A 24,070-nucleotide genomic window follows, 5' to 3' on the forward strand; every position below is an offset into this window, starting at 1 on the left:
TTATAGTTTAGTAAAGTATTTAAGGTTTTTATAGTTAATAAGGATTATAAATATATTTTCTTATCCTTATAGCTTAGCCTTTTAAGCTTTTAGATATACTATTATAATAAAGAGTTTCTTATTATAGATAGTATAATTATATTTAGTTAGTAAGAGTTTAATAGAATAGTATACTATTAGGTATAGAATACTATTATTATCTACCTATAATAGATAACTATTAAGCTTTATTTTTAAATAATCTATTTTAATAATTATATTTTAGTTAAAATTTTATAAGGTAAGGTAAAGATTAAATAAGAATAAGAATTTAAGTTACTTAAAAGTGTTATCCTTTTATCTTCCTTATATAAATAGGATACCCTTATAAGTAAAATATATTAAGGGTTTAATAAGTAAAAAGAAGTTAAAAATAAAGTCTTTATAAAAGTTTATAAAGTTAAAAAAGCTATATACTTTATATACTTTAATAAGGGCCTTTTATTATTATATAGCTTTAATCTTTTTTAAGTCTAGTTTAAATAATTTCTTTACTTTTACTATAAATCTTAAATACTTAACTTTTATAACTAAGAATTTATACTTATTAATATCTAGAAATAGTCTAGCTTTTATTAGCTTATTTAGTACTACCTTAACTTTTTCTTTATATTCTTTAAGTATATCTAAGCTATAAATAATTATATTATCTAAATATATAAATATAAAGTTATTAAAGGTCTTACTTAAAGCCTAATTAATATAGTATTAAAAACTAATAAGAGTACCTATAAGCTTAAATAGATATATAAGCTACTTAAAAAGGCTAAAGTAAGTATAAAATACTATATACTTTTTAAATCTAAAAGTTATATATAGATAATAAAAAGCTATTTAGATATCTAATTTAATAAACTATTTTATTATTAAGAGTAAATATAAGGTCTTTTTAATAAGTAAGAAAGGATATTAGTCTTCTTTTATAATTATATTAAGGGCCTTATAGTCTATATAAAATCTCTATTTACTATTAGGTTTTTTAATAAGTAAGATAGGTATTATAGCTAGTAAGGAACTTATATAGATCTAACTCTTATTAAGTAAAGATATAAGTTATTAATATAACTTTAATAATTATTTATATAATATCTAATATAGGCGCTTATATAGGAGTTATTTAAGTATCTTATTAACTTTTCTTTTAATATTAATTATATAATTAAAGCTTAGCTAATTTAGTAAGAGGCTTAATATAATATCTTTTAAAAATAGATTAGTATATTTTTTATATTAAGTTAGAAGTTATTTTTTAAAAGATAAGGACTTTTATAGTAAAGAGTTAATTTAAAGATACTTATTATAAGTACTAGAACTTCCTAGCTAGTTTTTATATATTTATATTTTAATACCTTATAGAGCTAATATTTATTAAGGAAAGAGTATTCTTATACTTTTAACCTTTTATCTAATATATATATTTACTAGTTTAAAATTAATTAGGGGTATATATAGCTTATATTTATATTTAAGACTAAGTTATATTATTTTAACTATAAAAAGCCTAAAATAATAGAGTAAGCTAGTAAGAGGATAATATAAAATAATACTAAAAAAGACTAACTATTAATATTAATACTTATTTATATTATATAAGAGACTATAAATTTAAAGCCTTTTTTTACTATTAGTTAAATATTTTATTTAGTAAGTAAGGGTATAAGTTAAAGGCTTAATTATTTAGCTATACCCTTTTAGATAGCTCTATAATAGTTATAACTTAAATCTATAAGAATATTAAGTAAAGTAAAAGCCTTTAATATAGCTAATATTAAAAAGGGTTAAATATTTATTCTTTTTTTTACTTACTTTTAAACTATCTTATTTTATAACTTAGTATTTAATATATTATTTAAAACTAACTATTTTAGTTACTTTAAAAAAAGACTTTTCTTTAAAGTTTATTATTTTCTAAGCCTATAATAGATTTATTAGGTTCTAAACTAGTATTTATTTAATTAATACCTATTAAAGGGAGGGCTTATATAAACTTATATTCCTTAATATAGTACCTATCTTATCTATATTAAAAATAGGTATTAGATTTTTATTATACCCTTATAACTTCTTATAAAACCTATAAGGCTTATTTCTACCTTAAATTCCTTTAAGTATTTTAAATAGTAACTAAAAGTAGTATTAAAAGTATATTAATTCCTATTATAATAGAGTCCTTTTTATAATTAATATAATATTAACTTCTCTTATTTAAAGATAGTTTTAATATTATTTTAATTTAATAAGATTTTAGGTTAACTATAAGGGATTATAGTTATTATATAGTAGTATTATAATAGCTTTTAGAAACCCCCTAGCTAATAGTAAGACGTCTTATAGTGTCTAAAAGTATAAAATAAAGTTTATTTAGTTTAATCTTATCTACTTATAATAGACCTTTTATTAGGGCTAGCTATTACTTAAAGTAAATATAGAATTTAAAGAAAGACTTTTATTTCTTTTATTATAGTTAACTAATTCTACTTAAAATAAGTTCCTATTAGTATAAGTTATTAAATACTCTATTTAAATAGTAAAGGAAATTATATAAATTAGTATTATTATATTAGCTACCCTTTTTAAAATATATAGTAACTTTTTATTAAACTATTAGGCTAAAGTTATTTTAAATATATATAAATTAGAACTTTAAAGGGTTAATAAAGTCTATATTAATTTCTAGCTTATATTTAATTACCTTTTTTTAACTTTAAAATAAATCTAATTTACTATTATACTTCTTTTTAAGTAGGAAAGGTTTCCTCTTAGGCGTATATATATTATTTCCTAGTTAGATTAGGGGGGCTTAAGTAGTATAATAGGGTAGATTCCTTATACTCTATAAGGCTTAGAGTTATTCTTATATTACCCTTATTTAGGCTTATATAAGTATATTTTACTCTTATAGTGTTTTATTTTATTCTTAGAGTAAATAGTATTTATTTAAAGGCTCTTTATAGGTTAAATAGCCTTCTATTTTATATTCTTTTAGTAAAGAGAGTTAATTATTATAGACTAGCTTTAAGGCGTCTATAAATAGGCGTTATAATTATTATTAACTCTCTTAAAGAGAAAAAAGAGAAGAAATAGGAAGATAGTAAGCCTTTTCTATTTTATAATAGTTTAGGTTTTATATAGAGTTAGTATAGAGTTTAGTTAAGGTCTTAGTAAAGTTAACTCTAAGTTTAACTAGCTAATACTTAACCTATACTATTTTAGTTATAATAGTAGGCTAAAGCTTAGTACCTTTATAATTACTAGTTATATATTTTCTCTAGTTATAATTATTATTATTACTTTAAATTTTATTATTATATCTATTATAGGTTAATATACTAAATAATAGCTTTAAAATATATTTTAAGACACTTTTAGTAGTATAACTAGTTAATAAGTAGTAAAGAAGTAAATAGTACCTTAGTTAACACTATAAGCTTAATTAAATAGCTAGATATTATAAAAATAGGCTTTTAAGCTATTATAATGCCTTTTAAGTACTTAGAAAAGGCATCTTATTAAATAAGTCCTAAAATAAGATACTACTAGTAACCCTCTTTTATATAAGTAGATTAGATAACTTATTTAATAAATTACTATTTAAAATAGTAATATAAGACCTTTTAAGAAGGACTAATTAGATAGCTTTTTACTTTAAAACCTAAAAGTAAAGATATTAAAAGATAAGATACTTAATTTTTAATATATAAATAGCACTATAACTAATACTATTTAAAAATTCTTTACTATCTTTAAAATACTAACTATTAAGTAAATTTATTAAGAGAATTAGTATAATATAAATAAAATAGGGCTTATAATAAGAGTTTAAGAAAATAGTCTAATACTAAGCTTATTAATAAAGAAACTTATATTAAAAAAATAATTTAAGTAATACTTTTAAAGTATAATTATAAAGTATATTTTAGTTACTAGTAAGATATTTAAACTATTAGTTATTTTTAAAAGCTAGACTATTTAATAATAATAGTTTCTTTTAAGGCATTAAAAATATTAGAGTTAGTACTTTTAGGTATCTTTTTAAGGCTAGATAAATAATAAGATTATACTTAATTAGTTTAAAAATATCTTTTTACTTTAAATAAAACTAAAAGATAGTAAATACTAACTTCTTATTATTAATAGTTATAGTAGCTATTATATAACTAAATTCTTTAAGAAATATTATTTTAATAATATTAGTTTTCTTTTCTTACCTTATTATAGCTCTTATATCTTTTAGTCTCTTAATATAGCTATTTTTATCCTTATTAAAAGGTTCTATTATATTAAGCTTTTAAAGTACTTTAATAACTATAATTCTTTACTAATTAAAAAGAGAATTTTTCTTTAGTGTTATATAATAGCTAAAAAATAAGATATTATAAAGAATAATATCCTTATAAGCTAGTTTAACTCTAGAATATAACTAGTTAATAAGGTAAAGTTATTAATAAGTTATTTATTATTTATTAAGGTATTAATAGTTATACTTATAATATTAAAAAAAGCTTAAAAAATTACTAATCTTAATATTATAATACTCTTTAATAAGTATTAATTAAAATAACTCTTTAATAACTTTATTATACTTAAAAGTAGTACTTATAATACCTAGTTAGTATAAAGGAAGATCTAAAAGTAATTAAATAACTAAACTAGTATTATTATTATTTAAAAAGCCTAAATAATATAGCTTAAAGTATAAGTTAATATCTAAAAGCCTTAAAAATATATAAAAGTTAATCTAAATCCTAATTTATAGTTTATTTAAGTTATTAAGGTTAAAAATATATACTATTAGCTAAATAAGTAATTACTTAGAACTAAAAACTAGCTAATAATTAATATTAATAAATTTAAGCTCCTTATAAGCTATAATATTATATAATAGGTTTATTTTATTTATATATATTTTATTTATTTTATTATAAGGCTTTTTAGCTATAAGCTTATAAGGTGTTATACTAACCTATATCTAGGGGTGACCTAAAAGTGGGTGGCTGATGTTAATAAGTAAGATATTAGGTTGAGTAATATACTTACTTACCTAGCTTACTAACTTATAAAGTATATTAATAGTATTTCTAATATAGAGAGATTAAATAGGTAATAAGTAACCCGCTAATAATAGAAATGCCCGTAAAACGAAATCCAAAGATACACCACTTACCACAGCTAGTCCTGTCCTCTAGATCTAGTAGTGCAACAATGACACCAACACAAAGCGAGTAACACGCCACCGTAATCCCGTTAAACGCCGTCCCCATACCACTATACACGCCCACACTGTACAGCAGCGTCGATGTACCTATCGCGAGTACTGATAAAACAAGCTTTGCATAGCCCTGCACGAAAACAGCCAGGCTGTTGACGCCGAGCTTTATGTCATCAGCTAGATCCATGTGCGCATAGACGGTATCAAACAAAACAACCCAAAACATGGTCGCGGTGGCCAGGCATTGAGTAGGTGTATTACTCCATGGGCTCTCGAGACCCATTGCCGAACTACCGACAAGCCCGCACAAGCCCATACAGACTCCAAGAACCAGCTGTGGTGCAAACATCTGCCGCTTCGCAAAGGGATAGTACAGGATTGCCACGATATTAGGCACACATACCACGCGGGTGCGAGACGGAAGTGCGAGCAAGCAGACCGCCGCCAGAAACGCCTGAGCCGCAGCAAAGATCAAAGCGGCTCTTTTGCTGATAGCGCCGCGCGGGATAGGCCGCGTCTTGGTGCGTTCGACCTGCGCGTCGATTGGTGCGTCAATTAAATCGTTCCAAGCGTGGGCGCCACCGTTCACAAAGAGGGCGCCGACAATAATAGTGGCCGAGACGCCTAGGGTTTTCTGAAGGGGAGAGTGCAGAAGAAAGGCAGCGTGGAAGACGCCAAAGAGGTGGGAGAGGGTGACGACAATCAGCCCGTGGGGGCGGTGCAGCCGCGCGAGCTGGATGTACGGCGTCCAGAACGCAGGGAGGTAGTCCATCCAGCTGTTGGCGAAGTGGCCACCGAATTGCTGCGCGAGGCGGGACTCATATCCCGTTGATGTTGCAGTAACGGCCGTTCGCAGTGTTTTTGTCTGAGACATGGTGGTTAGAAATGTAGAGAAGCAGATGCCAGGAAAGGCTTTAGCGAGCAGGCACTAGGTACAGAGAAAATCCTTGAGTGTCCTCGCCTGTTATAAGAACGTTATTAAATCCACAGCTCTATACTTACCATACTCCAAAAGGTCGACGTGCGTCGTATTGATCTGAGCGTATTATTAGCGCGCCATGACACCCAAGATGTTGTGGAACGCGCACGGGCGGGACGTGGCGAACTGATTTACGAACTGTCCGAGTTATTCACCCATTTATAGGCCTAATACATATACCGACAGGGCTGATGTCGGGCGATTACCCGGTACGTTAGGGTAGGCATTTCGATCTCGTGCGAGTTTTACTCGTTTGCCCATTGAACCACGTGGTACTACACATAAACATTATCAGAACGTTTTGACGCACGGACAGCATGATATATAGATATAACATCACTATAACGTATACAGTTTCTAATATGTGCAGAAACCGATTATATATACAGCCTTGTGCACCAGCGAAAATATTGAGCGTCCTTTCGCGTGCAACAGAAAAACAATCAGAAAACGAGCAAAGAAAAAAGTCATGACCGTCAAATCAGCAACTCAAACCGCAAAACGCTTGTCATTCCGCACAGCCACGCTCACTCATGTCGCCGCCGTCAGGGCCCTCGTCGTGTCAGCGTTCCGCGGCGACGCCAGTCGCGCAGGCTGGACCACCGAAGCCGACCTCTTCACCGACGAGCGCATCTCCGAGGCCGGCGTTGAGGCCAAAATCCAGCGCCCCGACAGCGAAGTCATCATAGTCCTCGACGAGAACGAGACGCTGCTTGGCTGTGCCGAACTCGTGAGTCAGGGTGCTGTCGTGCAAATTGGTATGGTAGCGGTGTCGCCGACCAGCCAGGGTCGGGGGATTGGAAAGGCGCTCATTACTCACCTGCAGGAAGTTGGGGTAGGAGATTACAAGGCAGAGAGAATGGAACTTTGCGTTATATGGACGAGAGAAGATGTTATCGAGTTTTACATTCGCAGGGGGTTTGTAAAGACAAAGCGTCTGAGACCGTTTCCGTACACGGAGTTGATCAATGGAAAGGCACTTCGGGATGATTTGTATTTTGTTGTTTTAGAGAAATATTTGCCGCCTTGTTAGCAGCCTGGCTCGCTTGTATTGGAACCCAATCGTGGGTGTACTCATTTTGTTAGTCATTCGAGGCTATTCGAAGGTACCGAGAGTTGCCTTGGCTCCGTATGCTGTGGTCGCTTAGAGTACGAGTGACGCAAGGATAAAAATCAAGCGCACGTACCTTGTGGTGCAAAGCCTCAATTAGGCCCTAGCAAAACGTATTTCATACCTAGACCTATACCGTACCAGTTCCGGACAGATGGAAGGTCGCTCGTGTGGAAAGCAAAGGCATGGGGTATTGACAGGAATATGGCCAAAGGAGGTCGACGTCGAGATAACTACTTGATCTGTAACGGCGGGCATTGACTGAGCCTTCAACTCAATTCTGACTTTCAAAATATGGGCATTTGCTTGATATCTGATCGCCAAGCCCCATTAAACTCCCTAATTGAGTAAGTCTAGCTGACGCTATGGTAGGATTCTGGGCCGTGCGATAGAACCGTCCACCTGAACTTGGAGGAGTTCTACGGTCGCTAAAGATGGCCCACTGGCCCTCAGCTGCTCAGACATTCGGTGCCATTGCGCATGCGGCGCTTCGACCTACAGAATCATGCTCAAAGGGCTCGGTAAAGGTTGACCGGAATGTTCACGTTATATGATTACCATAGAGTACCATAAACATCATCCAGAACACAAGTCCCTTTGGCTGCATTCAAAACGTCTTCTCTCCCTGTCGTGTTATATGCACAGCATTGATTGCTAGTGCACGCACTAGAGCGACGACACAGCGCGGGTAACCAGAATGACGAAATCATCAGAAGGATTCTTGGCCCCTGTCGTGAGATTCAAGCATCTTCAGACAAGCATTTCGAACTTAAGCGCCCGGCAGTGCTTGATAGCAGTAGCAGAAGCTGTTCACCATCTCGGCCGCGCAACTCAGCTCGGTCAGCACCGCACCTTGATTGAAGCCCTCGACGACACTCTCAGCCACGAAACTCTGGAAGCTATCGCGTCTGCTTCTATTGCAGATAATGAAATATGTTCCGCTTTTAGTGTATATTTCACGACGCTCGAGCAAGCGTATGCGTGGCCGCGCAAAGACGTTGTTTCAACACCAAAAAGCTTGCACGACCATAAGCTTGTGGTACAGATGATATACCATGATAAATTATCCATGATATTAATCGATAGCACGAAAAAAGCCAAAATCAGCGAAAATGACTGCTGTGAGGCAGGCTGTCTGGCGCTGAGGGAAGCAAACTTGCTGTTGAAGACGGCCTCGGATGCCAAACATGGCCGCGCACCGCTACCGGACGAAAAGCAGGACTTGGTCAATCTGTTGTACCGAACTTGTGTTCAAGATTGGTTCTTGCAAGGCAACTACAGCGATTCTGAATCGCACCGGCAATTTGGGAGACTGCATGAGATTATACACACAGCCGGCACCCAGAGATCGGTCCAAGAGCTTTTCCAGCAGTCTGCGACCGCAATGTTGCAACGACTACCGGCCATGCTGCGGGATGTCACGACCGCAGAGGGGGATATTGCATACTTGTTCGAGAAACTTCAGATTGGTGTCAGTCTTGCACGGGAGGAATTGTTTGAAATGGTTGTCGATGAAGTTGTCTGGGGTCAGACGTTCGCCAAGTTTTCTAAGCCAGTTGGGCTGTCCACAGTCGGGGCTGGCGGCGCAGACTGCCCCATGTTCCGTATGCTGGATGCAGTCTGTGGCAAAGCGGAGGATGCTAGAGGTGATACACTTCATACGGAGCTGGACATGCGCACTCGACATTTCCCACCAACGATTCGCGGACTTATTCACAAGATTGTGGCAGCCCCGTCTGTGCGGAGTCACATTGCCTCCGGAAGTGCTGGCCCTAGACTATCGGGGGCCTTTCGCGTATTTCAGCAACTCCTTTACGAGTTATATGAAATGCATAGGAAAAAGGCCATGAGAATCGTGCTGTCACTTCGGGCAGGTCAGCTCTACACATCGTCGGGCACGCAGAGTGCGAAGTCTCCGGAGCGGCACATATCTAACACTCTGAGCAAGGCCATGGCCGTACGGTTTGGGCGCGACCCAGCAATGAGACGGATCCCTGCGACAGCAGTCCCGATGCAGCTCAAAAAGTCACCTTCTGAATCTGCTATTATCAGACTCGATTTTGATGCGCCGATGGTCGTAGCTGCGGGAGATGGGATATTGGTCACAGTTCACAGCGACGAGCTAGGCTACCAGACTCGAACATATTCTGTCACAAGAACATGCGCAGTCCCAGACTTTTACATCCAGGGCGATAGTGACTTACATGCTACAAAGTCTGTGGAGATTTGTTGCCGAGGTGCCGGGCTTGTTTCGTCATACATATGCAAGCAAGAAAGCCCCTTCCGCGTTTCTGTTGCGCTATCACCTCACCCACATTTTCGAATCAAAGAAAACAATAATGCAGATAAAATCACTTACTTTGTTGCTCAAAACGGCGGAGCTGGCGTTTTCTTCGGCTGGCTATCACGACGCGAGACTTTGTTTGGCACCTACGTACTAGTGATCGGCGCTCGAGACTTGCAGTGCTTCATGTATACACAGGAGTTGTTAGACTCGATGGACAAATTCGGCGCTCACCTGCGAGTTCTCTTGTGTCTGTCAAGATTTGACTCCCAAGAGTTGGCACTGCTTGCGGGGAGACGATGCCGGGTATATCATGGCAGAGTACCAGCCGCGCTTGCAATACTCGGCGGGTGGCAGGCTGCGCCGACCTACGTGTGCGGCTCGTCCAGCTTTGGACTCGGCGTAGCTAGAGCTCTGGGTCGTTTCCAAAGGTGTCTAAAATCTGATTTAGATCCACGGATGGGTGAGCTCAACACTTCGCGCATGCCTGATTTGCACGTGCATGGCGCGGCTGCAAAGCCGAGCCTGACTGAAGTGAGCGCTCAGACAACCCGCAGAATATCGCGATCTGAAATGGCTACCCATAACACGCCAGGAGACATTTGGATTTCTCTAGGCAATTTTGTGTACGACATATCTGTGCTACCCTCTTTCCACCCAGGCGGAGAGAAAACGCTCTTGTGTAGGGCAGGCTTGAATGCGGACGACATGTTCAACTCGGTCCATGCAGAGAGTCATGAAGTCATGTCCCTCCTGGCGCAAATGATGATTGGCAGACTAGAAAATGAGTATAGTGGTAATTTCGATGGCGAAACAATTCTCAGCATACTTGTTCAATCGCAAAACGACTTGACAAACTCAAGCCGGTTTGAACAGCGTCCAACCGGGTCAGTGGAGCAGCTTGACCGAGCACCACCTTCTGAGCTGGTCCACGGCTCTCTCTCTCATTTTTGCAAAGTATGGACTCTTTTACTTGAGAGATGCAACGCATCCCGTCATTTGTCAGATTTAGTTGCATCGGAAATGGATTCATTCGAAAAGCGGCTGGCAGAGAGGCAGGAATATCTCTACAAGTCCGTTTTCTGGGACGAGGAGCAATGCGCATTGGGACTTCGTGCCATTTTCGATGAACAGAAAAATGGAGTTATGAAAATTCACGACGTGATCGACGAGATGAAAATGAAAGGGGTGGCTTTGCAATTGACGGCGGACGAATGGAAGACCCTGTTTGAAAGGGCGACGCAAAGTCTGACGGCCATATTGGGCGATATAATGTAGGATAGATAACTACAACTAATTCTGACTTATTTAAATTTTCTCGTTTACTGAATACAACTAACAACATTATGAAGCAGCAGAACTAACTTATTGACGCTTTACACACTTAGGGTTTAGGCGCTTTCCTAGCTACCTTATGCTCTATCTCTGCCCATTTTCTTGGCTTTTCTTCTATAGGTACCCCACTAAGCCTCGTTTACAACATACGAGTTTTGATTATACTCTAATACGGATTCAAGAAACAGTTCATTGTATAAGAACTTCTTGACTCGCCGCCCGCCGGTCCCATGGTGTACCGCGGGCTGAGCATCCCCGAGTCCATTGACGATAGCGACAGGGCAACGACAGGAGCATCTGCCTGCGCACTCTTTCCGGGCTTTACAAGAAGGGGCGGCCTATTTCTGACCGCAACGGTAAGCTCATTCCCCCCACAAAGTGCCGAGATTCTATGCTGGACCACGTTCGCCTCAGTCAAGACGAGTGTTCTGTTTCCCACATCGAGAGCTGCAACGGAAATATCTCTTCGAAATGAAAATTATCTCTTCGAGATTTAAGTGAACAGCAAAGCACATATGTTTTTGCAGTGGAAATTGTAACCTTTCCCTTTGTTACAGTCGTCAACGGTCTATCAAAGAGCGCTCGCTGCCTTGCCAATTACGCCACTGGCTGGAGCGTGCCGCCAGACCACTCCTCGCCGCTCTTCGGGGTAGGCAACGGCGAGGCACCGGACAGCGAGAAGCCGTAAAAGTGGTACGACGGACTATGCGTCAGAGCTACGCCAACTTTGTGCTTTTGAGGACGAAGGAAGATAGCTGCTTTCCTAAACCTCCTGCGCTGTGGCGAACAAATTGATCCGGGACAACCGGGTCGCGGACAGCAACGCGCCAACTTGCCGCTGGTGCCGGCGTGGGCTAGGGTATACCACGTTTGTGCTGGGGATAATGGTTGCAAATTGACGCGAAGGGAGACGAGCAGGAGTGCATCTTTAGCACAATGCCTTATGATGATATCTGACAACAGTCGGCAGCCCCCTATGTATTATTGTTTTGCCTTTAATCGACATTCAGTTATACACGAACCTTTTCCTGCCTGGTTTTGAGAAGCTCCTTGGCACATGACAAGATGCGCTTATGGCGACGGCATAAACATGCTGGTACTGTCTCGGGCCGCTACGATAGAGATCGAGTCACTGACGCGCGGTTCCTTCGCTCACGACAAGACCTGACATGGTTTGTAAAAGCACTGATCCCATGCGCTCTTGCCCGACTCCCAGAATCGTGGAATAATACCCACCAGCGTTGCCGCACCACAATCAACACCGGACTGCCTTCTTATATTCTCGATGTAGCCTAGCACGCGCTCTTGCTCTCTTGGCGATGCGTCATGAGATGCCGCACCAAGAGTAGCAACCAGCCAAGTACAAAGGTACTTTAGACTTGCATCTAGCCTGAATATCTGATCTAAATAGTGTATGAGTTTGGCACGGAGCTGTTTGCGGGCATCGCTTAGCCTGTTTCCTGATATGTCATCAACTCGCGTTTGACAGAAATGAATCGCCAACGTTGGAGGCAATGATAGAATTCCGTACAGTTGAGTAGCAGTCTTAAATGAAATTGCCAATAATGAGAGAAAGGGTTCATCCGGTATATGATAGGACTCCTTCCAGGTAACAGGCGAGAAACTGGCCACTTCTGCAGCGATTGCACTAGCAAACGCGTTTAGGTTGCTGTTGATTCCTTTACCGACCCATGTATGAGACTGAACGCGAATGCGTGTTATTCGCCGTATACTCAGGAAGAGACAACTTGGGCAAGGGAAGCCTGGAAAAAAGGTATTGGAATACATCAAACGTGCGTCCTCGTCACTCCAGCTGTCGAAGCCGGAGACTTGGTCATTGACAGGTGCGCATGCATTATTCGCGATGCCATAGCTGGTTAGAGCAAAAGCTACCGTTAGCTATCCAATCTTTGTGTGAGAGGCTTTATATATTTCACAGGATGAGATGGCTCGGGCAAACTTACATGAGGGCATACTGCAAAGCGAGGATGGGTGGACGAGCACTCGAGTTCATAACCACATCGACTCCACCATAAGACTCGACAATGCCAAGAAAACCGTTGAGATGCGCTCTCCAAGGAGAGTCGATGATCCGAAGCTATAGTGTGGTATGTGAGACTGTATGAGCGCAACTGTTGACGCGACTCGGATATGTGGCGGGCCTTACCTCGACGCTCAATAAATCAATCACTTTATACAGGATGTTTCGAATGGGGTCACCTGATTCAATATGCTCATTGAGTTTTGTGATTGATTCAACCATGTAACCGTAGAAGATGCGCCAGACGTTGTCAAGGGCAGGAAAATCACCTTGCCGCACTAAGTATCCGTTCTGGGCAGAGAGCGTCGCGATGTAGTGGCATGTCACTATCATGAGAAAGCTCGGCTTCGAATTAAAGCGCGAGATATGAAAATTGACAAATCCGTCGGTGAAGCCGTTCGGGGTATCATTTTGGTAATCGGGAATCATAACCGTTACGACTAGAACAGCATGCATTAGCTGCAGATCCAAGGGTTGCCAGCACGCTTTACAAAGCATGGGACGAGGGGGGGGGGGGATGCAACAGAAAGCATGAGAAAAAAAAGAAAGATTCGAAAACACATGGTGAGAACGAACAGTATCGAGCGCCTTGCGCTATGTCCCAGCCAGGAGGCTCGGTTTGTCGTACGGGCGCCGCCATGCGCAGTGGTCGCAATGGCTCTGGTTTGTGCGACGGTGGCGGGGGATATTCGCAGCGAGCTCGAGCAGTGATACATCGTCGGCAAATGGGTTTTGCTTCGTCACATTTAATGCGTCGGTTTCTATAGCGGCATCATAGACACAAAATTACCCATCAGCTCGAAGAAAGGTCATTTATCCAGCGCACTGAGCAACGCGTTTGAAGGAGCGCACTAACCGGCAAGTCGCGCAGCCTGTTCGGACCTTGGGCGCCCACCGCTTCTTTCGGGTCGGGTTTGATAGCGCTGCAGATTCCTTGTTTTGCTCGCGCGAACGCGCAGAAAATCCTGTAATATTTGTCGGGCCGCGGGCGATCATGCTTCGCGCAGCTTTCTTCATCAATGCCGAAATGAGTTGTGTTGTGGAGGCCACGAAATCGGGTATACGTTTTACAGGCTTTGTAATGGTGCCCGCGTCCTGGCTTCTCATTGGTCTCAGTTTCACTTGGCGCGTGGTTGATTTCCTCTGCCAGGCATTGCCGCTCCAGAAATAGGTCGTCACTGAATGAGAGCAACGTCATCAAAGCTTCTCGTAAAAATCTGCTATGGCTTAGTAAAATTATTATACATTACGGGCAGTAAGTGCAGGCATTGTTCCGATGGTGGCAGTAATGCATTTACAACTCCTGAGGAGCAAGGTAAAGCGCAATCAATTTTGTCTAGCATGTGATGTATGTGTTAAAACATCGAGCTGCAAAAAAATGTGCTTTTCCCAACCAATCCTAACTTCTATCACATATGAGATCCTTTATTCTACGAGCTTATCGAAAATTAATCACCCCAAAATGTTGGCATTCGTCAGCTCCTGCCGGTGGCATGGATGTAAGGGCTTACTTAGGTCGAGCCGAAAGGCGAATACTGACGCGTTTTCCTGACGGATACGCTGACGGACTCGCTCTCACCAATCATCTTCGATCGAGATCGTTGAGCATCCTATGCCTCCAATGTAGTAGCGTGCCTCGATCTCAGACTTGACTACCCGAGGGCGGCCGGCCTTGGCTCCATCCTCCGCCTTGGCCAGTTGAAAAATTTCGGTAGGGTCAACAACTACTACGCTCCTTCCTTCTCCCATGAGTCGCTTGATGCTCTCATGTAGAATTCTTCGAGCGACTGTGTTGAGCGAGTAGACGTCGCGGAGTGATATTACAACAGCGCAAGTGTTGGCATATCTGCCAGAACCAGGATCGTCGGGTTTCGGTTCGCCAAGCTCACGCACGAGAGCTCGGCTAAGCCGCTCTGAGCCAGGAAAACGCACCGCGCCTCGGAGACTGAAAATGATGACTTCGCGCTCGCAATTAGGATGGTGAGGCTCTTTCGCGCCGGCAACGATAGTTGCCACCGTAGTCGATACAGTGGCACCGGCAATTTGGCTGACGTCCATCATGTGCAACCCCATGTCGCGCGACAGCTTTTCACATATAGCAACTCCGCGGACACTGTTACCACGCTCATCAAGATTAGGTGAGAATGTTGCGATACCTACTTGGCCAGGCAATGCACCGATGATCCCGCCCGCAACGCCACTCTTCGCCGGAATGCCAACATTTGAAACCCAATCTCCTGCTGCATCATACATGCCACAAGTTGTCATCACAGAGAGGACTTGTCGAACACTTGCTTGCGGAATTATGTGGTCACCTGTGATCGGATGAACTCCTGCATTGCTCAACGTCGCCGCCATTATAGCCAAGTCTCGCACATTGACATTGATCGCGCATTGCCTGATGTATCCCTTCACAATATCCCGTGGGTCGCAAGAAATAACCCCAGCAGATTTCAACATGTAACCGATGGCCATGTTACGATCAGCGCTTTTCAGCTCAGCCTCGTACACTTCCTCGTCGACCTGCAGCTGCCGACCGGCGAGCTGAGATAACCCTCTCAATATGCGCTCCGTCCTTTCCTCCGCCGTAGTGCCGTCAACAAGTGAATGTGCAGTGATGGCCCCGGCATTGATCATGGGGTTGACTGGACGATTGGTGCCTCGTTCAAGTGACAATTGATTGAACGCGTCTCCCGAAGGCTCAACTCCAATCTTTTCCAGCACCTTTGATAATCCTCTATCTTCAATAGCCATTGCGTATACAAATGCTTTAGAGATGGATTGCATCGAAAACTCGACTTGATCGTCTCCCACCGAGTACACGTTTCCATCGACCATTGCAAGGGCTACCGCCATCTTGGACGTATCAGCCTTAGCGAGCGTCTCAATGTAGCTGGCGGGTGCTCCGCTCTCGATTGAGCGTGCATTGTCGAGCACGACTTTGAGGTAGTCGGGAATAGGTGATTTCATTGCTGGGCGGGAATCGGGTTCATCAATGTGGAAGTGAAGGGTACAGTGGCAAGGAAAATTGGAAGAAGAGGGACAGGGAGCGTTGTATCTGACCACTGGTCAAGCTCGTTGGCCTGAGCTAAATTTTTACCAAGATGACTAGCCATGCCTTGGCGCTCTCTCTGCACCAGCGTCCCAGCGACCCGCCCGATCTGGGTCGCCAAGCTGCCTACCTAGGTACCCAATTGTGCCAGTACCTGCCTCATGCAGCGAGCTGCCGAGCCACTTGCACACAAAAATACAGTTTGAAAATAATTTCAGACCCCTTCTTTTTTTTGTGCTGATTGGCGACGAAGGTTGCGTTACTGGCTATATTTTCCGGGCAAACCAACTTGTGTCGAAAGTACTATCGGTGCTCCGCCTTTCGTGCAGCGGCGCCAGAAGCGCCGCCGCTCTAGTTAGCACTAACGTCGGCCACCCACTCGGGAACACCCCCACTTGGGAACACCCCTTTTACACCAAAACACTACCTTTTCAACTAGAGATAAGACAGTACTACTAGACGTTAAAAAGTTAAAAGAATTATCAATAGATAGATAATTAGCAAACTAAGCTACATATCCTTAGTTTCTATTAATAGTAAATTTAACCCTAATTCTAGATATTTCTAAAGATTAGGTATAGAATTTGTTAAGGTTTAGTAGGAGAATACTAGTAGTTTCTTAACACTAAAGAACTAATTCTAATAGCTTACTAAGAATAGTTATTATTTTTTTAAAAATACTTTTAGCCTTTTTTACTATATATTAATTAGAAAATAATATATATATAATTCTAAAAAAGCTTTAATATAGACTAATAGAAAGTAGGTAAATTTTTACTAGTAAAAATTTAAAAGACTTATATATATATACTATATTAGTATCTATTTAGAATATTAATAGAATAAATAATAGACTTTTTAAAGAGTCTTTCTATATTTATTCTATTATTATAGCTATTTTCTAAAATTAGATAATTATTTTTTAAATTACTTAGTATTTACTAGTAATTTATTTATTATTACTTTAACTAATTATATCTATTATATAGATTTTAATACTAAGCTAAAAACTCTTTTTTAGCTTAATATAGCTATAATAGATTTATTAATAATTTTTTAATCTTTTTAGATATATTAGCTATAGATATATAATCCCTGTAAAAAGCGCCTTTTTGGTGTGAAAGGGGTGTTCCCAAGTGGGGGGTGTTCCCAAGTGGGTGGCCGACGTTAGTTAACGTTAGTTAAGGATCTAACTAGAACCCAGCGACGCTGACCTAGGTATGTATCCTCATCGACACGCTTCGTAATATGCCACACGCCAACTCCTCAACTCCCACGACTCCCACGTGAAGCGTCCAAGAAGAAGTCTTGCCTCGCTTGAGGCAGCCCACATGGCATAGTTTCCTGGAAGCGTTTCTGCGGTTACGAGTCAGTAATTTTTGATATATATTTTGCCAGCCTGGAGACGCCCACTCAAGTAGGCGGCCCAAGTAAAAAAATAAGGAATAAAGACTGTACCATCATCCCAATCCTTTGAATCCCTCGTGTACCCGGCGCTCTCGGCCGCCGATGTGAACCAGATCCCGGGTGAAAGCTGGTGACTTGCATGTCGTCAGGAGATACACCCGTCGCAATCTGTTGTACCAACATTGTTCCCGCCGCCTTTGACGCAGAGTAATTTGGACGGCTGGCCCCTTCGAAATCGTGGATGGCACCCGAAGATGTATTAGCCAGAGTCTACAAGTAAGTCGACGCGGAACATCTTCTGGTTAGCGAACATGCTCTGTGGTCGCCACACCCCGGTGGCCTGTGTCCGAAAATCAATTTGAACTTCTCTTACTATGGTGGTAGAAAAGGTCTGCATTGTGCATAAGTGCATAAACATTGGTAAGGAAGTCCTCGAAGACTGCCTGGTGGCCTATTTCAAGCATCGACTCTGGACTGCCAATTCGAGTCGCGTTGAGTACAAGGACGTCAACGACGACACCTTTGACTTCAAGCTTGTTCCAAAGTTCCGTGACGTCGGACTTATTAGCAACATAAATAAAGCGACGCCGCGATAAGAATTTACCAGTCTGTCAGCGTTGTCTTGATAGAAACATAACTTGCCCTCACCCCGTGGGCCGCTCTTATGCTCGTCGTCCGCGCCGTGCGGCCATCTCGAAGGCCGGGGTCGCCAGGAGCTGTGACCCATTCCCGCCTTCTTCGTCCGTCCCACTGCCTCCTCCTTCTAGCACACCTGCGCTGTCACAGGACGCTATCGAGAGTACCACCGCCGAGCGGTTGCGTTACCTGGAGTTCGGTTCTGAAGCTGAAGCTCCGAGTCTCACTGGCATCGAAACAGCGGCTGCGGCGATGTTGTGCCCAGTCCGTGGTACCTGCGGGCCGAGAGCTGGACTATGGACTATGCCATCCCTGATAGCTTTCACGAATAATCCAGTCTTCGCTTGTCCTCCATGAAGGGCTTCATCCAAACTGTACGGGACTGGCTATACCAATCGCTCATGAACATTAGTTATGTAGGAGGCATCTAGATTAGACATATGGCTATCTTAGACGTCATTACAGATAGTTGTTGTTCAAGATCTACGGAAATCGATTGGGTAGCAATTTCTATCTGGTGACTATCTTGTCATTTTTTTCGCTCGTTGACCGCCTTGCCGCCTCAGTATGCGCCGGTCGTCGTCGTCGCCCATGTGCAGCGTCGTGTGTCTCCCCTGCCCACTTGTGCATCTGCACATATACTCGTCCACCTACTCCAGCCCGAGCTAAAAGCTGCCGTCGCAGACCAAATCATCATGTAGCCGTTCACTCGCCGCGCGGTTGACGGACTAACAGTCCGTAACATTGGCCGTGTAGTTGGTATGCAGGGGCACGGATCAAAGAACCCAAGGAGTAACTGCTGCTTCTCTTGCTTCGTTCGGCGCTTGGCGGGCTCTCAAAAACGTGCCACAAAGAGTGCTCACCGCATGTTTAAGAGGGGAGGGCTAGTCTGTGCGTGAGCACCCCTGTGGATGAAGGGTTGAAAGACCTGTCGGGGCAAGCAATAGATTGACGGATGGTAGGAGGGCGAGATCTATTACATGAAGCCTTCTGTGAATCTCTGGCCCTCTGTGTAGACCATTAACAAGTCAGGTGGCCGTCGCTGTTGACGACATATTGGTGGGCATATGCGTCCTCTAGAAATGCGGTTCGTTAGCTGCCGATCATCCTAACTCTGAAGGGGGGGGGTGTACCAATAGGAACAGCCACTTCAGCACTCTGGCCAGCACAGGTGCAATTCATCCAGTAGATAGGGCCGCCATAGAAAGGGTCTGGGGCTATGTAAAGATCGCAGCCAGTACAGCTAGCCCCAAAATCACCGTGATGAGTGGGCTAAGAAATAACCCCGTTAATATGCATTTTAACAGCTCAGCAGTATGTGAGCTTTTGAAGCTTACCGTGATTTTAGCACCATCGTACCCAAAGCAGTCGTTAAGGTTCAGGTGTGAGGAGATGTAGCCCGATTGGTTGCGGGGAACGCAGTCTGCCGATAGTACGTCGGTGGTGGTGTCAAAGTCGATGGCTTTGCAGGAGCTACTGATTTGAGCCAGCGCACCGCCGACTAGAGACATAAGAGTTATTGTTTGCTTCATCCTCTTGATCTTTTGACTCGGGAATGTAGTTTCTTGTGTTTATTAGTGTGCGTGATACGTGAGTAATTGCAGTCGATTGACAGAGCAAATGTTACTTCAGAGAGGGGGTTAGTCCTATATATAGGTGCCACTGCAATTGAAGACGTTGATTTAAAAGGTGTTACTTATTACGGGACTCCACAGGTCAGCTTACTATGGATATTCGATTTGGAGGCACGGAGGTTAACGCCAGCCATCCCCGAAAAAGCAAGCCGTGACGTGACCACTTTGGGATGCAGAGTACTAGTTACAATCCACTCCTTCTGTATTTATTGGCGCCATTGCCTTTGCATCGCCTGAGCACATCTATTCATATGTCAAAATTGAGTGAAAAGTCTTACTTTCTTTCGTTAATTCCTTTTCTTATTTTTCTGCACGTCGCGATGTGTTAATATGATTTGCCGGGCTCGAGGTGGCGCCAAATGGTGTTCTGATCTTTTAGTATGACCCATGTAGCCCACACCATACCCACCACTCCCGTTTCTCTCTCACCTTACACCATTGCATCGTCAACGCTCGCGGCACCAGGTTCCGCCTGTTAGATTGCGCTGAAAGTGACATGGAGCCCCCTAGCAAACGCAAGCGATCTGTGGTTTCTTGCACGGAATGCCATCGACGTAAGCAGAAGGTGCATACGTCGGCGCTTGACAGTAGGATTCTAGCAGCTAACCTGCATCATACAGTGCGACCGCCAGCAGCCTTGTCAACGCTGCATAAGGAGAGAGATGCCAGTAAGTTCTTCGCCTTCATTGAATTTAATGCTCTAATTATGCTAGACCCAATGCTATTATGAGTTGCCTGATACTCAGGCAATGGTGGTGGACGATGATCCCACAGACCTGGCCGCGACGAGTGCTTCACAATCATTGAGCGGCCGAACCTCTTCCCTGAAGGGCGCTGTTTCGTCATCTTCCACCACAAGCGACTATCTGGTATGCAAAAACATGGGCTACGCTCCAGCAAATATAGGCACTCTCAGCATCATCCAAAGCCTTGGGGCGATGACCGTCGAGCCGAGCGAGAACTTCCCAAGTCCAAGCGGCGATGCAGTTGCTCAGTTCAGGGCCCTGATGCGGCAGCTGCCACCCCAGAGGCACATTAATACACTGGTATCGTTCTTTTACAGGGAGCTCTCCTGGCAATACGAAATTGTCGATGAGAATATATTTCGCCAGCAACTGAGCTCGTGGAATCAGGTTCCTTACGCTGCACGAAACCAGCCCTTCCACTTGTCCCCAGACCTGCGCCAATTTCCGGCACTTCTGTTTCAGCTTCTAGCTGAGGCGCTGCTATTCCAACCTATGAGATATGACGAAAGCCTTGAGGATCTCCGACACGCACCTGGCATGGATCTCGCCGACGTTGCCGCCGAATTTAGTGACGCCGGGCAGCAAGTTTCTGCTGTTTTTGGCCCAAGCGAGGCCACTATGGTCAAGGTACAGGCTGGCCTTCTTCGAGCCTGCTTCGAAAAAAACACAGGGTTAGTGGCTGAGGCATGGCATACGCTTGGGCAAACAATTCGAGACGCCCAGGAGCTTGGGCTACATCGTTTGACGCTGTCGGACGAATTTTCTGCAGATCAAGGAAACCAAGCAAGGGCGGGCAGAAAATTGTGGCTCATCCTGCATCTCTGGGACGGCCATATGGCTGTTGTCCTAGGCAGACCCATGGTTACTGATCTTGACCCAGAATCAGCCCCGTCTCCAGACTGCCAACCTAACCAGGCCAACGAAGACAGTGATTCAATCTCTATCACGCCTTTCAACATGATTCTGTGTGGATACAATGTAGCCTACAGATATCTTCGAGACATTCATGACCTCAATTCAACCACGCCTCCAAACATAGGTGATAAAGTTGATGCTATTCACTCAGAAATTATGCAGAACCTCGACCACATTCCCTCTTGGGCAAAATTAAATCCTCAGGACCAGGATTCTAACTATCCATGGCTACATGCCGCCCGCGAAACCCTTCACACAGAAGTGCACTTTACACTCCTCGCTTTGCATCGACCATTCATTTTTCGGCAGCCGCACAGCCGCATCCAGGCTTTTACGGCCGCTACACGAGTCTTGGAATCACAGAGCCGCCTCTTCGCGCTTACAGAGCCTCGCCAGTACCCAGCCTTTGGCTTGGTGTTTGCCACTTTTGATGCAGCTGTCATCGTGGCCGCTACACATATAATCTTTCCCCAAGAAAATCAGGAACAGCTTGATTCATCGCTCAAAAATCTACAATGGTCTCTTGAGCGCTTTTTTGTCATGAAACGTCAAAATAGGCTGGCTGGAGTAGCCCACGTCGTTGTGAAAGCAATGTACGGCAAGGTTCTCAATACCACGCTAGCTTTTCAGAGTGCACTACAACAGAATTGGGCCGCTGAGGGCGAGCCTACTGGCCAAACACAACACAGTTTCGCCTATGAAACGAGCTCCGATGATATGCAGCAAATACTGGCTGTCTCGCAAAGAGTTCATGGAATCATGTCACCGCAGCCGCTGAGAGATCTCGTGTTCCAGGACTCCACTGCGGGTTTACAACCTATGGAGGTCATGGCTTGCTCACCAGAGCACTTCCCCGAGCAAGCTGTCACGGACGATGAATTTTGGCGAATTATTAATAGCCTAGGGTAAAAGACATGGGAATGGAATGAGGGCGAATCATAATCATAGCATCTGCGAAGTCCAACGCCTACTACAAAGTTACCCCGCACCCCGCCACTGGAACTTTCAACACTGCGAAGGCTGCGAAGCACGCCAATCACGTACCAGGTCAACCCATCCTTCGCAGCTGCAAGGAAAGGGTTAAATACAAATTTGCGATATTTGCGCACTGTTGTCGGCGATGTTGCGTCATAATAGTGCATCGTCGCCGATAGGCCCTCTTGTATGTGGGTCTAACGCCGACAAAGTAGCATCAGCCGGTACCGACTTGCGCGGTGCTGATGGTCTGAGCTGCAAGAGCCGAAACCTTGACGGATGAAAACAGAACGCCGTTGCAAGCTGTTTTCGTATTAAAGGGCGGTCATCCCCAGCTCAATTGTTGTATGTACTGCAAGTCAACGACTGATCCTCGATAATACGCAACACTACAATGGCTGTACACGGCAAATACACTACAGAAAAGGTCACGTATCCCTCCCACGGGGAGGTCGTGGCTGGAGTCCTGTATAAGCCAAAGCATATTCAGAACCCTCCCGGATTGGTCATTATTGGACCTTACTCTTTCACCAAGGAGCAGGCTCCGACCCAATACGCCACTCGCCTCGCCGACGAAGGCTACGCAGCACTCATCTTCGATCCGCGAACCGTTGGTGAAAGTACTGGAGAGCCGCGGCGACAAGAAAACCCAGTTATGAAGAACGAGGATGCAGTTGCTGGTCTAGACTACCTCGTGGGACGAGGCGACGTCAACAAGGATGCACTCTTCCTCGTTGGCGTCTGCCAGGGCGGACCCCAGTGCCTCGACATTGCATCTCGCGACAAGCGAGTGAAAGGAGTCGCTTCGGTCACGGGCTACTTTCGCGATCTCGAAACCGATATTTACATGATCTGCGCTGGATGTGTGAATGCTGAGCCGGGTGTCGACGTGGGTTCTCTTAAAATGCCCACGCCCGCGCAGGGCCAGGCTCTATATCAAGCACGCCTCGAACGTGCTAAAAAGGCCAAAGAACTGTACGAAAAGACGGGGCAGGTTGAGTACCAGCCTCTTGTCGACCCCAAAGCTGCTGACCCCGATGTTGGGTCCGTTGCCGGTTTGCCTGGCCCTGTGGTCTGGGCGTGGTACGGCCCTTGGACACTCAGCCGAGCCTTTGAGAATCGATACGCCGTGATGAGCGACCTGGATCACTTTGGCTACACCACGGTGCCCGGTGTTGCCAAGCTGCAGACACCGGCCTTGGTAATTCATGGCGACAACTGTATGAATGCGCCGGCGGCGAAGCGACACTTTGATTCCATCCCGACGCAGAATAAGAAGCTGATCTGGGATAATGATGTGTCGCACTTCCAGCACTATGATCAGCCGGACTGTGTGGATAGAAATGTGGGCGAAATTACTGCTTGGTTTGCTAGTGTTTAGTTAGCCTGCCCTATGAAGCTGGTCCAGGACAGCATTATTGGGTATAGGCAGGTTGCTAGCCAAATGATGATAGAAAAACGTATCGTCCTGACAGGAAATGCGCGGGGTTGCACAGTCAAATGTGATGTATCAAGAATTTGACACAAGCCGGCGTGCAATATAGAAGAGTGAACTAACAAAAGAAAAAATTTAAACTGCGCGACTGCGCGGCCTTCCAGCGTCCCCTCTCTGCAGTCCTTGGTGAAGCTCTTGTGAAAGGTGTGTTTTCGGAGTCTAAAATTCTCTTACTAGAGGAGAGGAAGAAAAAGGATGATCAATCAGTACTA

General features: G+C 43.0%; 7 protein-coding genes across 8 annotated transcripts; 3 read left to right on the forward strand and 4 right to left on the reverse strand.

The window, feature by feature from the left end:
* Positions 1–5,117: 5,117 nt before the first annotated feature.
* LMH87_009245 (uncharacterized protein) lies at positions 5,118–6,253 on the reverse strand (the record flags this gene model as incomplete). The annotated part of the gene is made up of 3 exons (XM_056196207.1): positions 5,118–5,411; positions 5,652–6,113; positions 6,251–6,253. 3 exons carry the CDS (start codon positions 6,251–6,253, stop codon positions 5,118–5,120), a joined length of 759 nt encoding a protein of 252 aa, XP_056053379.1.
* Positions 6,254–6,418: 165 nt separating this feature from the next.
* LMH87_009246 (uncharacterized protein) lies at positions 6,419–7,260 on the forward strand (the record flags this gene model as incomplete). Its single annotated transcript, XM_056196208.1, has 2 exons — positions 6,419–6,436; positions 6,598–7,260. 2 exons carry the CDS (start codon positions 6,419–6,421, stop codon positions 7,258–7,260), a joined length of 681 nt encoding a protein of 226 aa, XP_056053380.1.
* Positions 7,261–12,109: 4,849 nt separating this feature from the next.
* Positions 12,110–13,994, reverse strand: LMH87_009247 (uncharacterized protein; the record flags this gene model as incomplete). The annotated part of the gene is made up of 7 exons (XM_056196209.1): positions 12,110–12,269; positions 12,322–12,417; positions 12,489–12,830; positions 12,922–13,055; positions 13,125–13,438; positions 13,575–13,759; positions 13,855–13,994. 7 exons carry the CDS (start codon positions 13,992–13,994, stop codon positions 12,110–12,112), a joined length of 1,371 nt encoding a protein of 456 aa, XP_056053381.1.
* A 579-nt stretch (positions 13,995–14,573) lies between these two features.
* LMH87_009248 (uncharacterized protein) lies at positions 14,574–15,968 on the reverse strand (the record flags this gene model as incomplete). Of its 2 annotated transcripts, none has more annotated exons than XM_056196210.1 (1): positions 14,574–15,968. In XM_056196210.1, the coding sequence occupies one exon, from the start codon at positions 15,966–15,968 to the stop codon at positions 14,574–14,576; it is 1,395 nt and encodes a 464-aa protein (XP_056053383.1). The 2 variants fall into 2 exon arrangements, with proteins under 2 accessions (XP_056053383.1, XP_056053382.1); XM_056196211.1 differs by having other exon boundaries at positions 14,574–15,836.
* A 3,145-nt stretch (positions 15,969–19,113) lies between these two features.
* On the reverse strand, positions 19,114–19,604 carry LMH87_009249 (uncharacterized protein; the record flags this gene model as incomplete). Its single annotated transcript, XM_056196212.1, has 3 exons — positions 19,114–19,169; positions 19,227–19,365; positions 19,431–19,604. 3 exons carry the CDS (start codon positions 19,602–19,604, stop codon positions 19,114–19,116), a joined length of 369 nt encoding a protein of 122 aa, XP_056053384.1.
* Positions 19,605–20,223: 619 nt separating this feature from the next.
* LMH87_009250 (uncharacterized protein) lies at positions 20,224–22,297 on the forward strand (the record flags this gene model as incomplete). The annotated part of the gene is made up of 3 exons (XM_056196213.1): positions 20,224–20,292; positions 20,348–20,395; positions 20,441–22,297. 3 exons carry the CDS (start codon positions 20,224–20,226, stop codon positions 22,295–22,297), a joined length of 1,974 nt encoding a protein of 657 aa, XP_056053385.1.
* Positions 22,298–22,757: 460 nt separating this feature from the next.
* On the forward strand, positions 22,758–23,744 carry LMH87_009251 (uncharacterized protein; the record flags this gene model as incomplete). Its single annotated transcript, XM_056196214.1, has 1 exon — positions 22,758–23,744. One exon carries the CDS (start codon positions 22,758–22,760, stop codon positions 23,742–23,744), a length of 987 nt encoding a protein of 328 aa, XP_056053386.1.
* Positions 23,745–24,070: the final 326 nt, after the last annotated feature.

This window comes from Akanthomyces muscarius, chromosome 5 (genome assembly GCF_028009165.1).
Source record: "Akanthomyces muscarius strain Ve6 chromosome 5, whole genome shotgun sequence".
NCBI classification, from domain to species: domain Eukaryota; kingdom Fungi; phylum Ascomycota; class Sordariomycetes; order Hypocreales; family Cordycipitaceae; genus Akanthomyces; species Akanthomyces muscarius.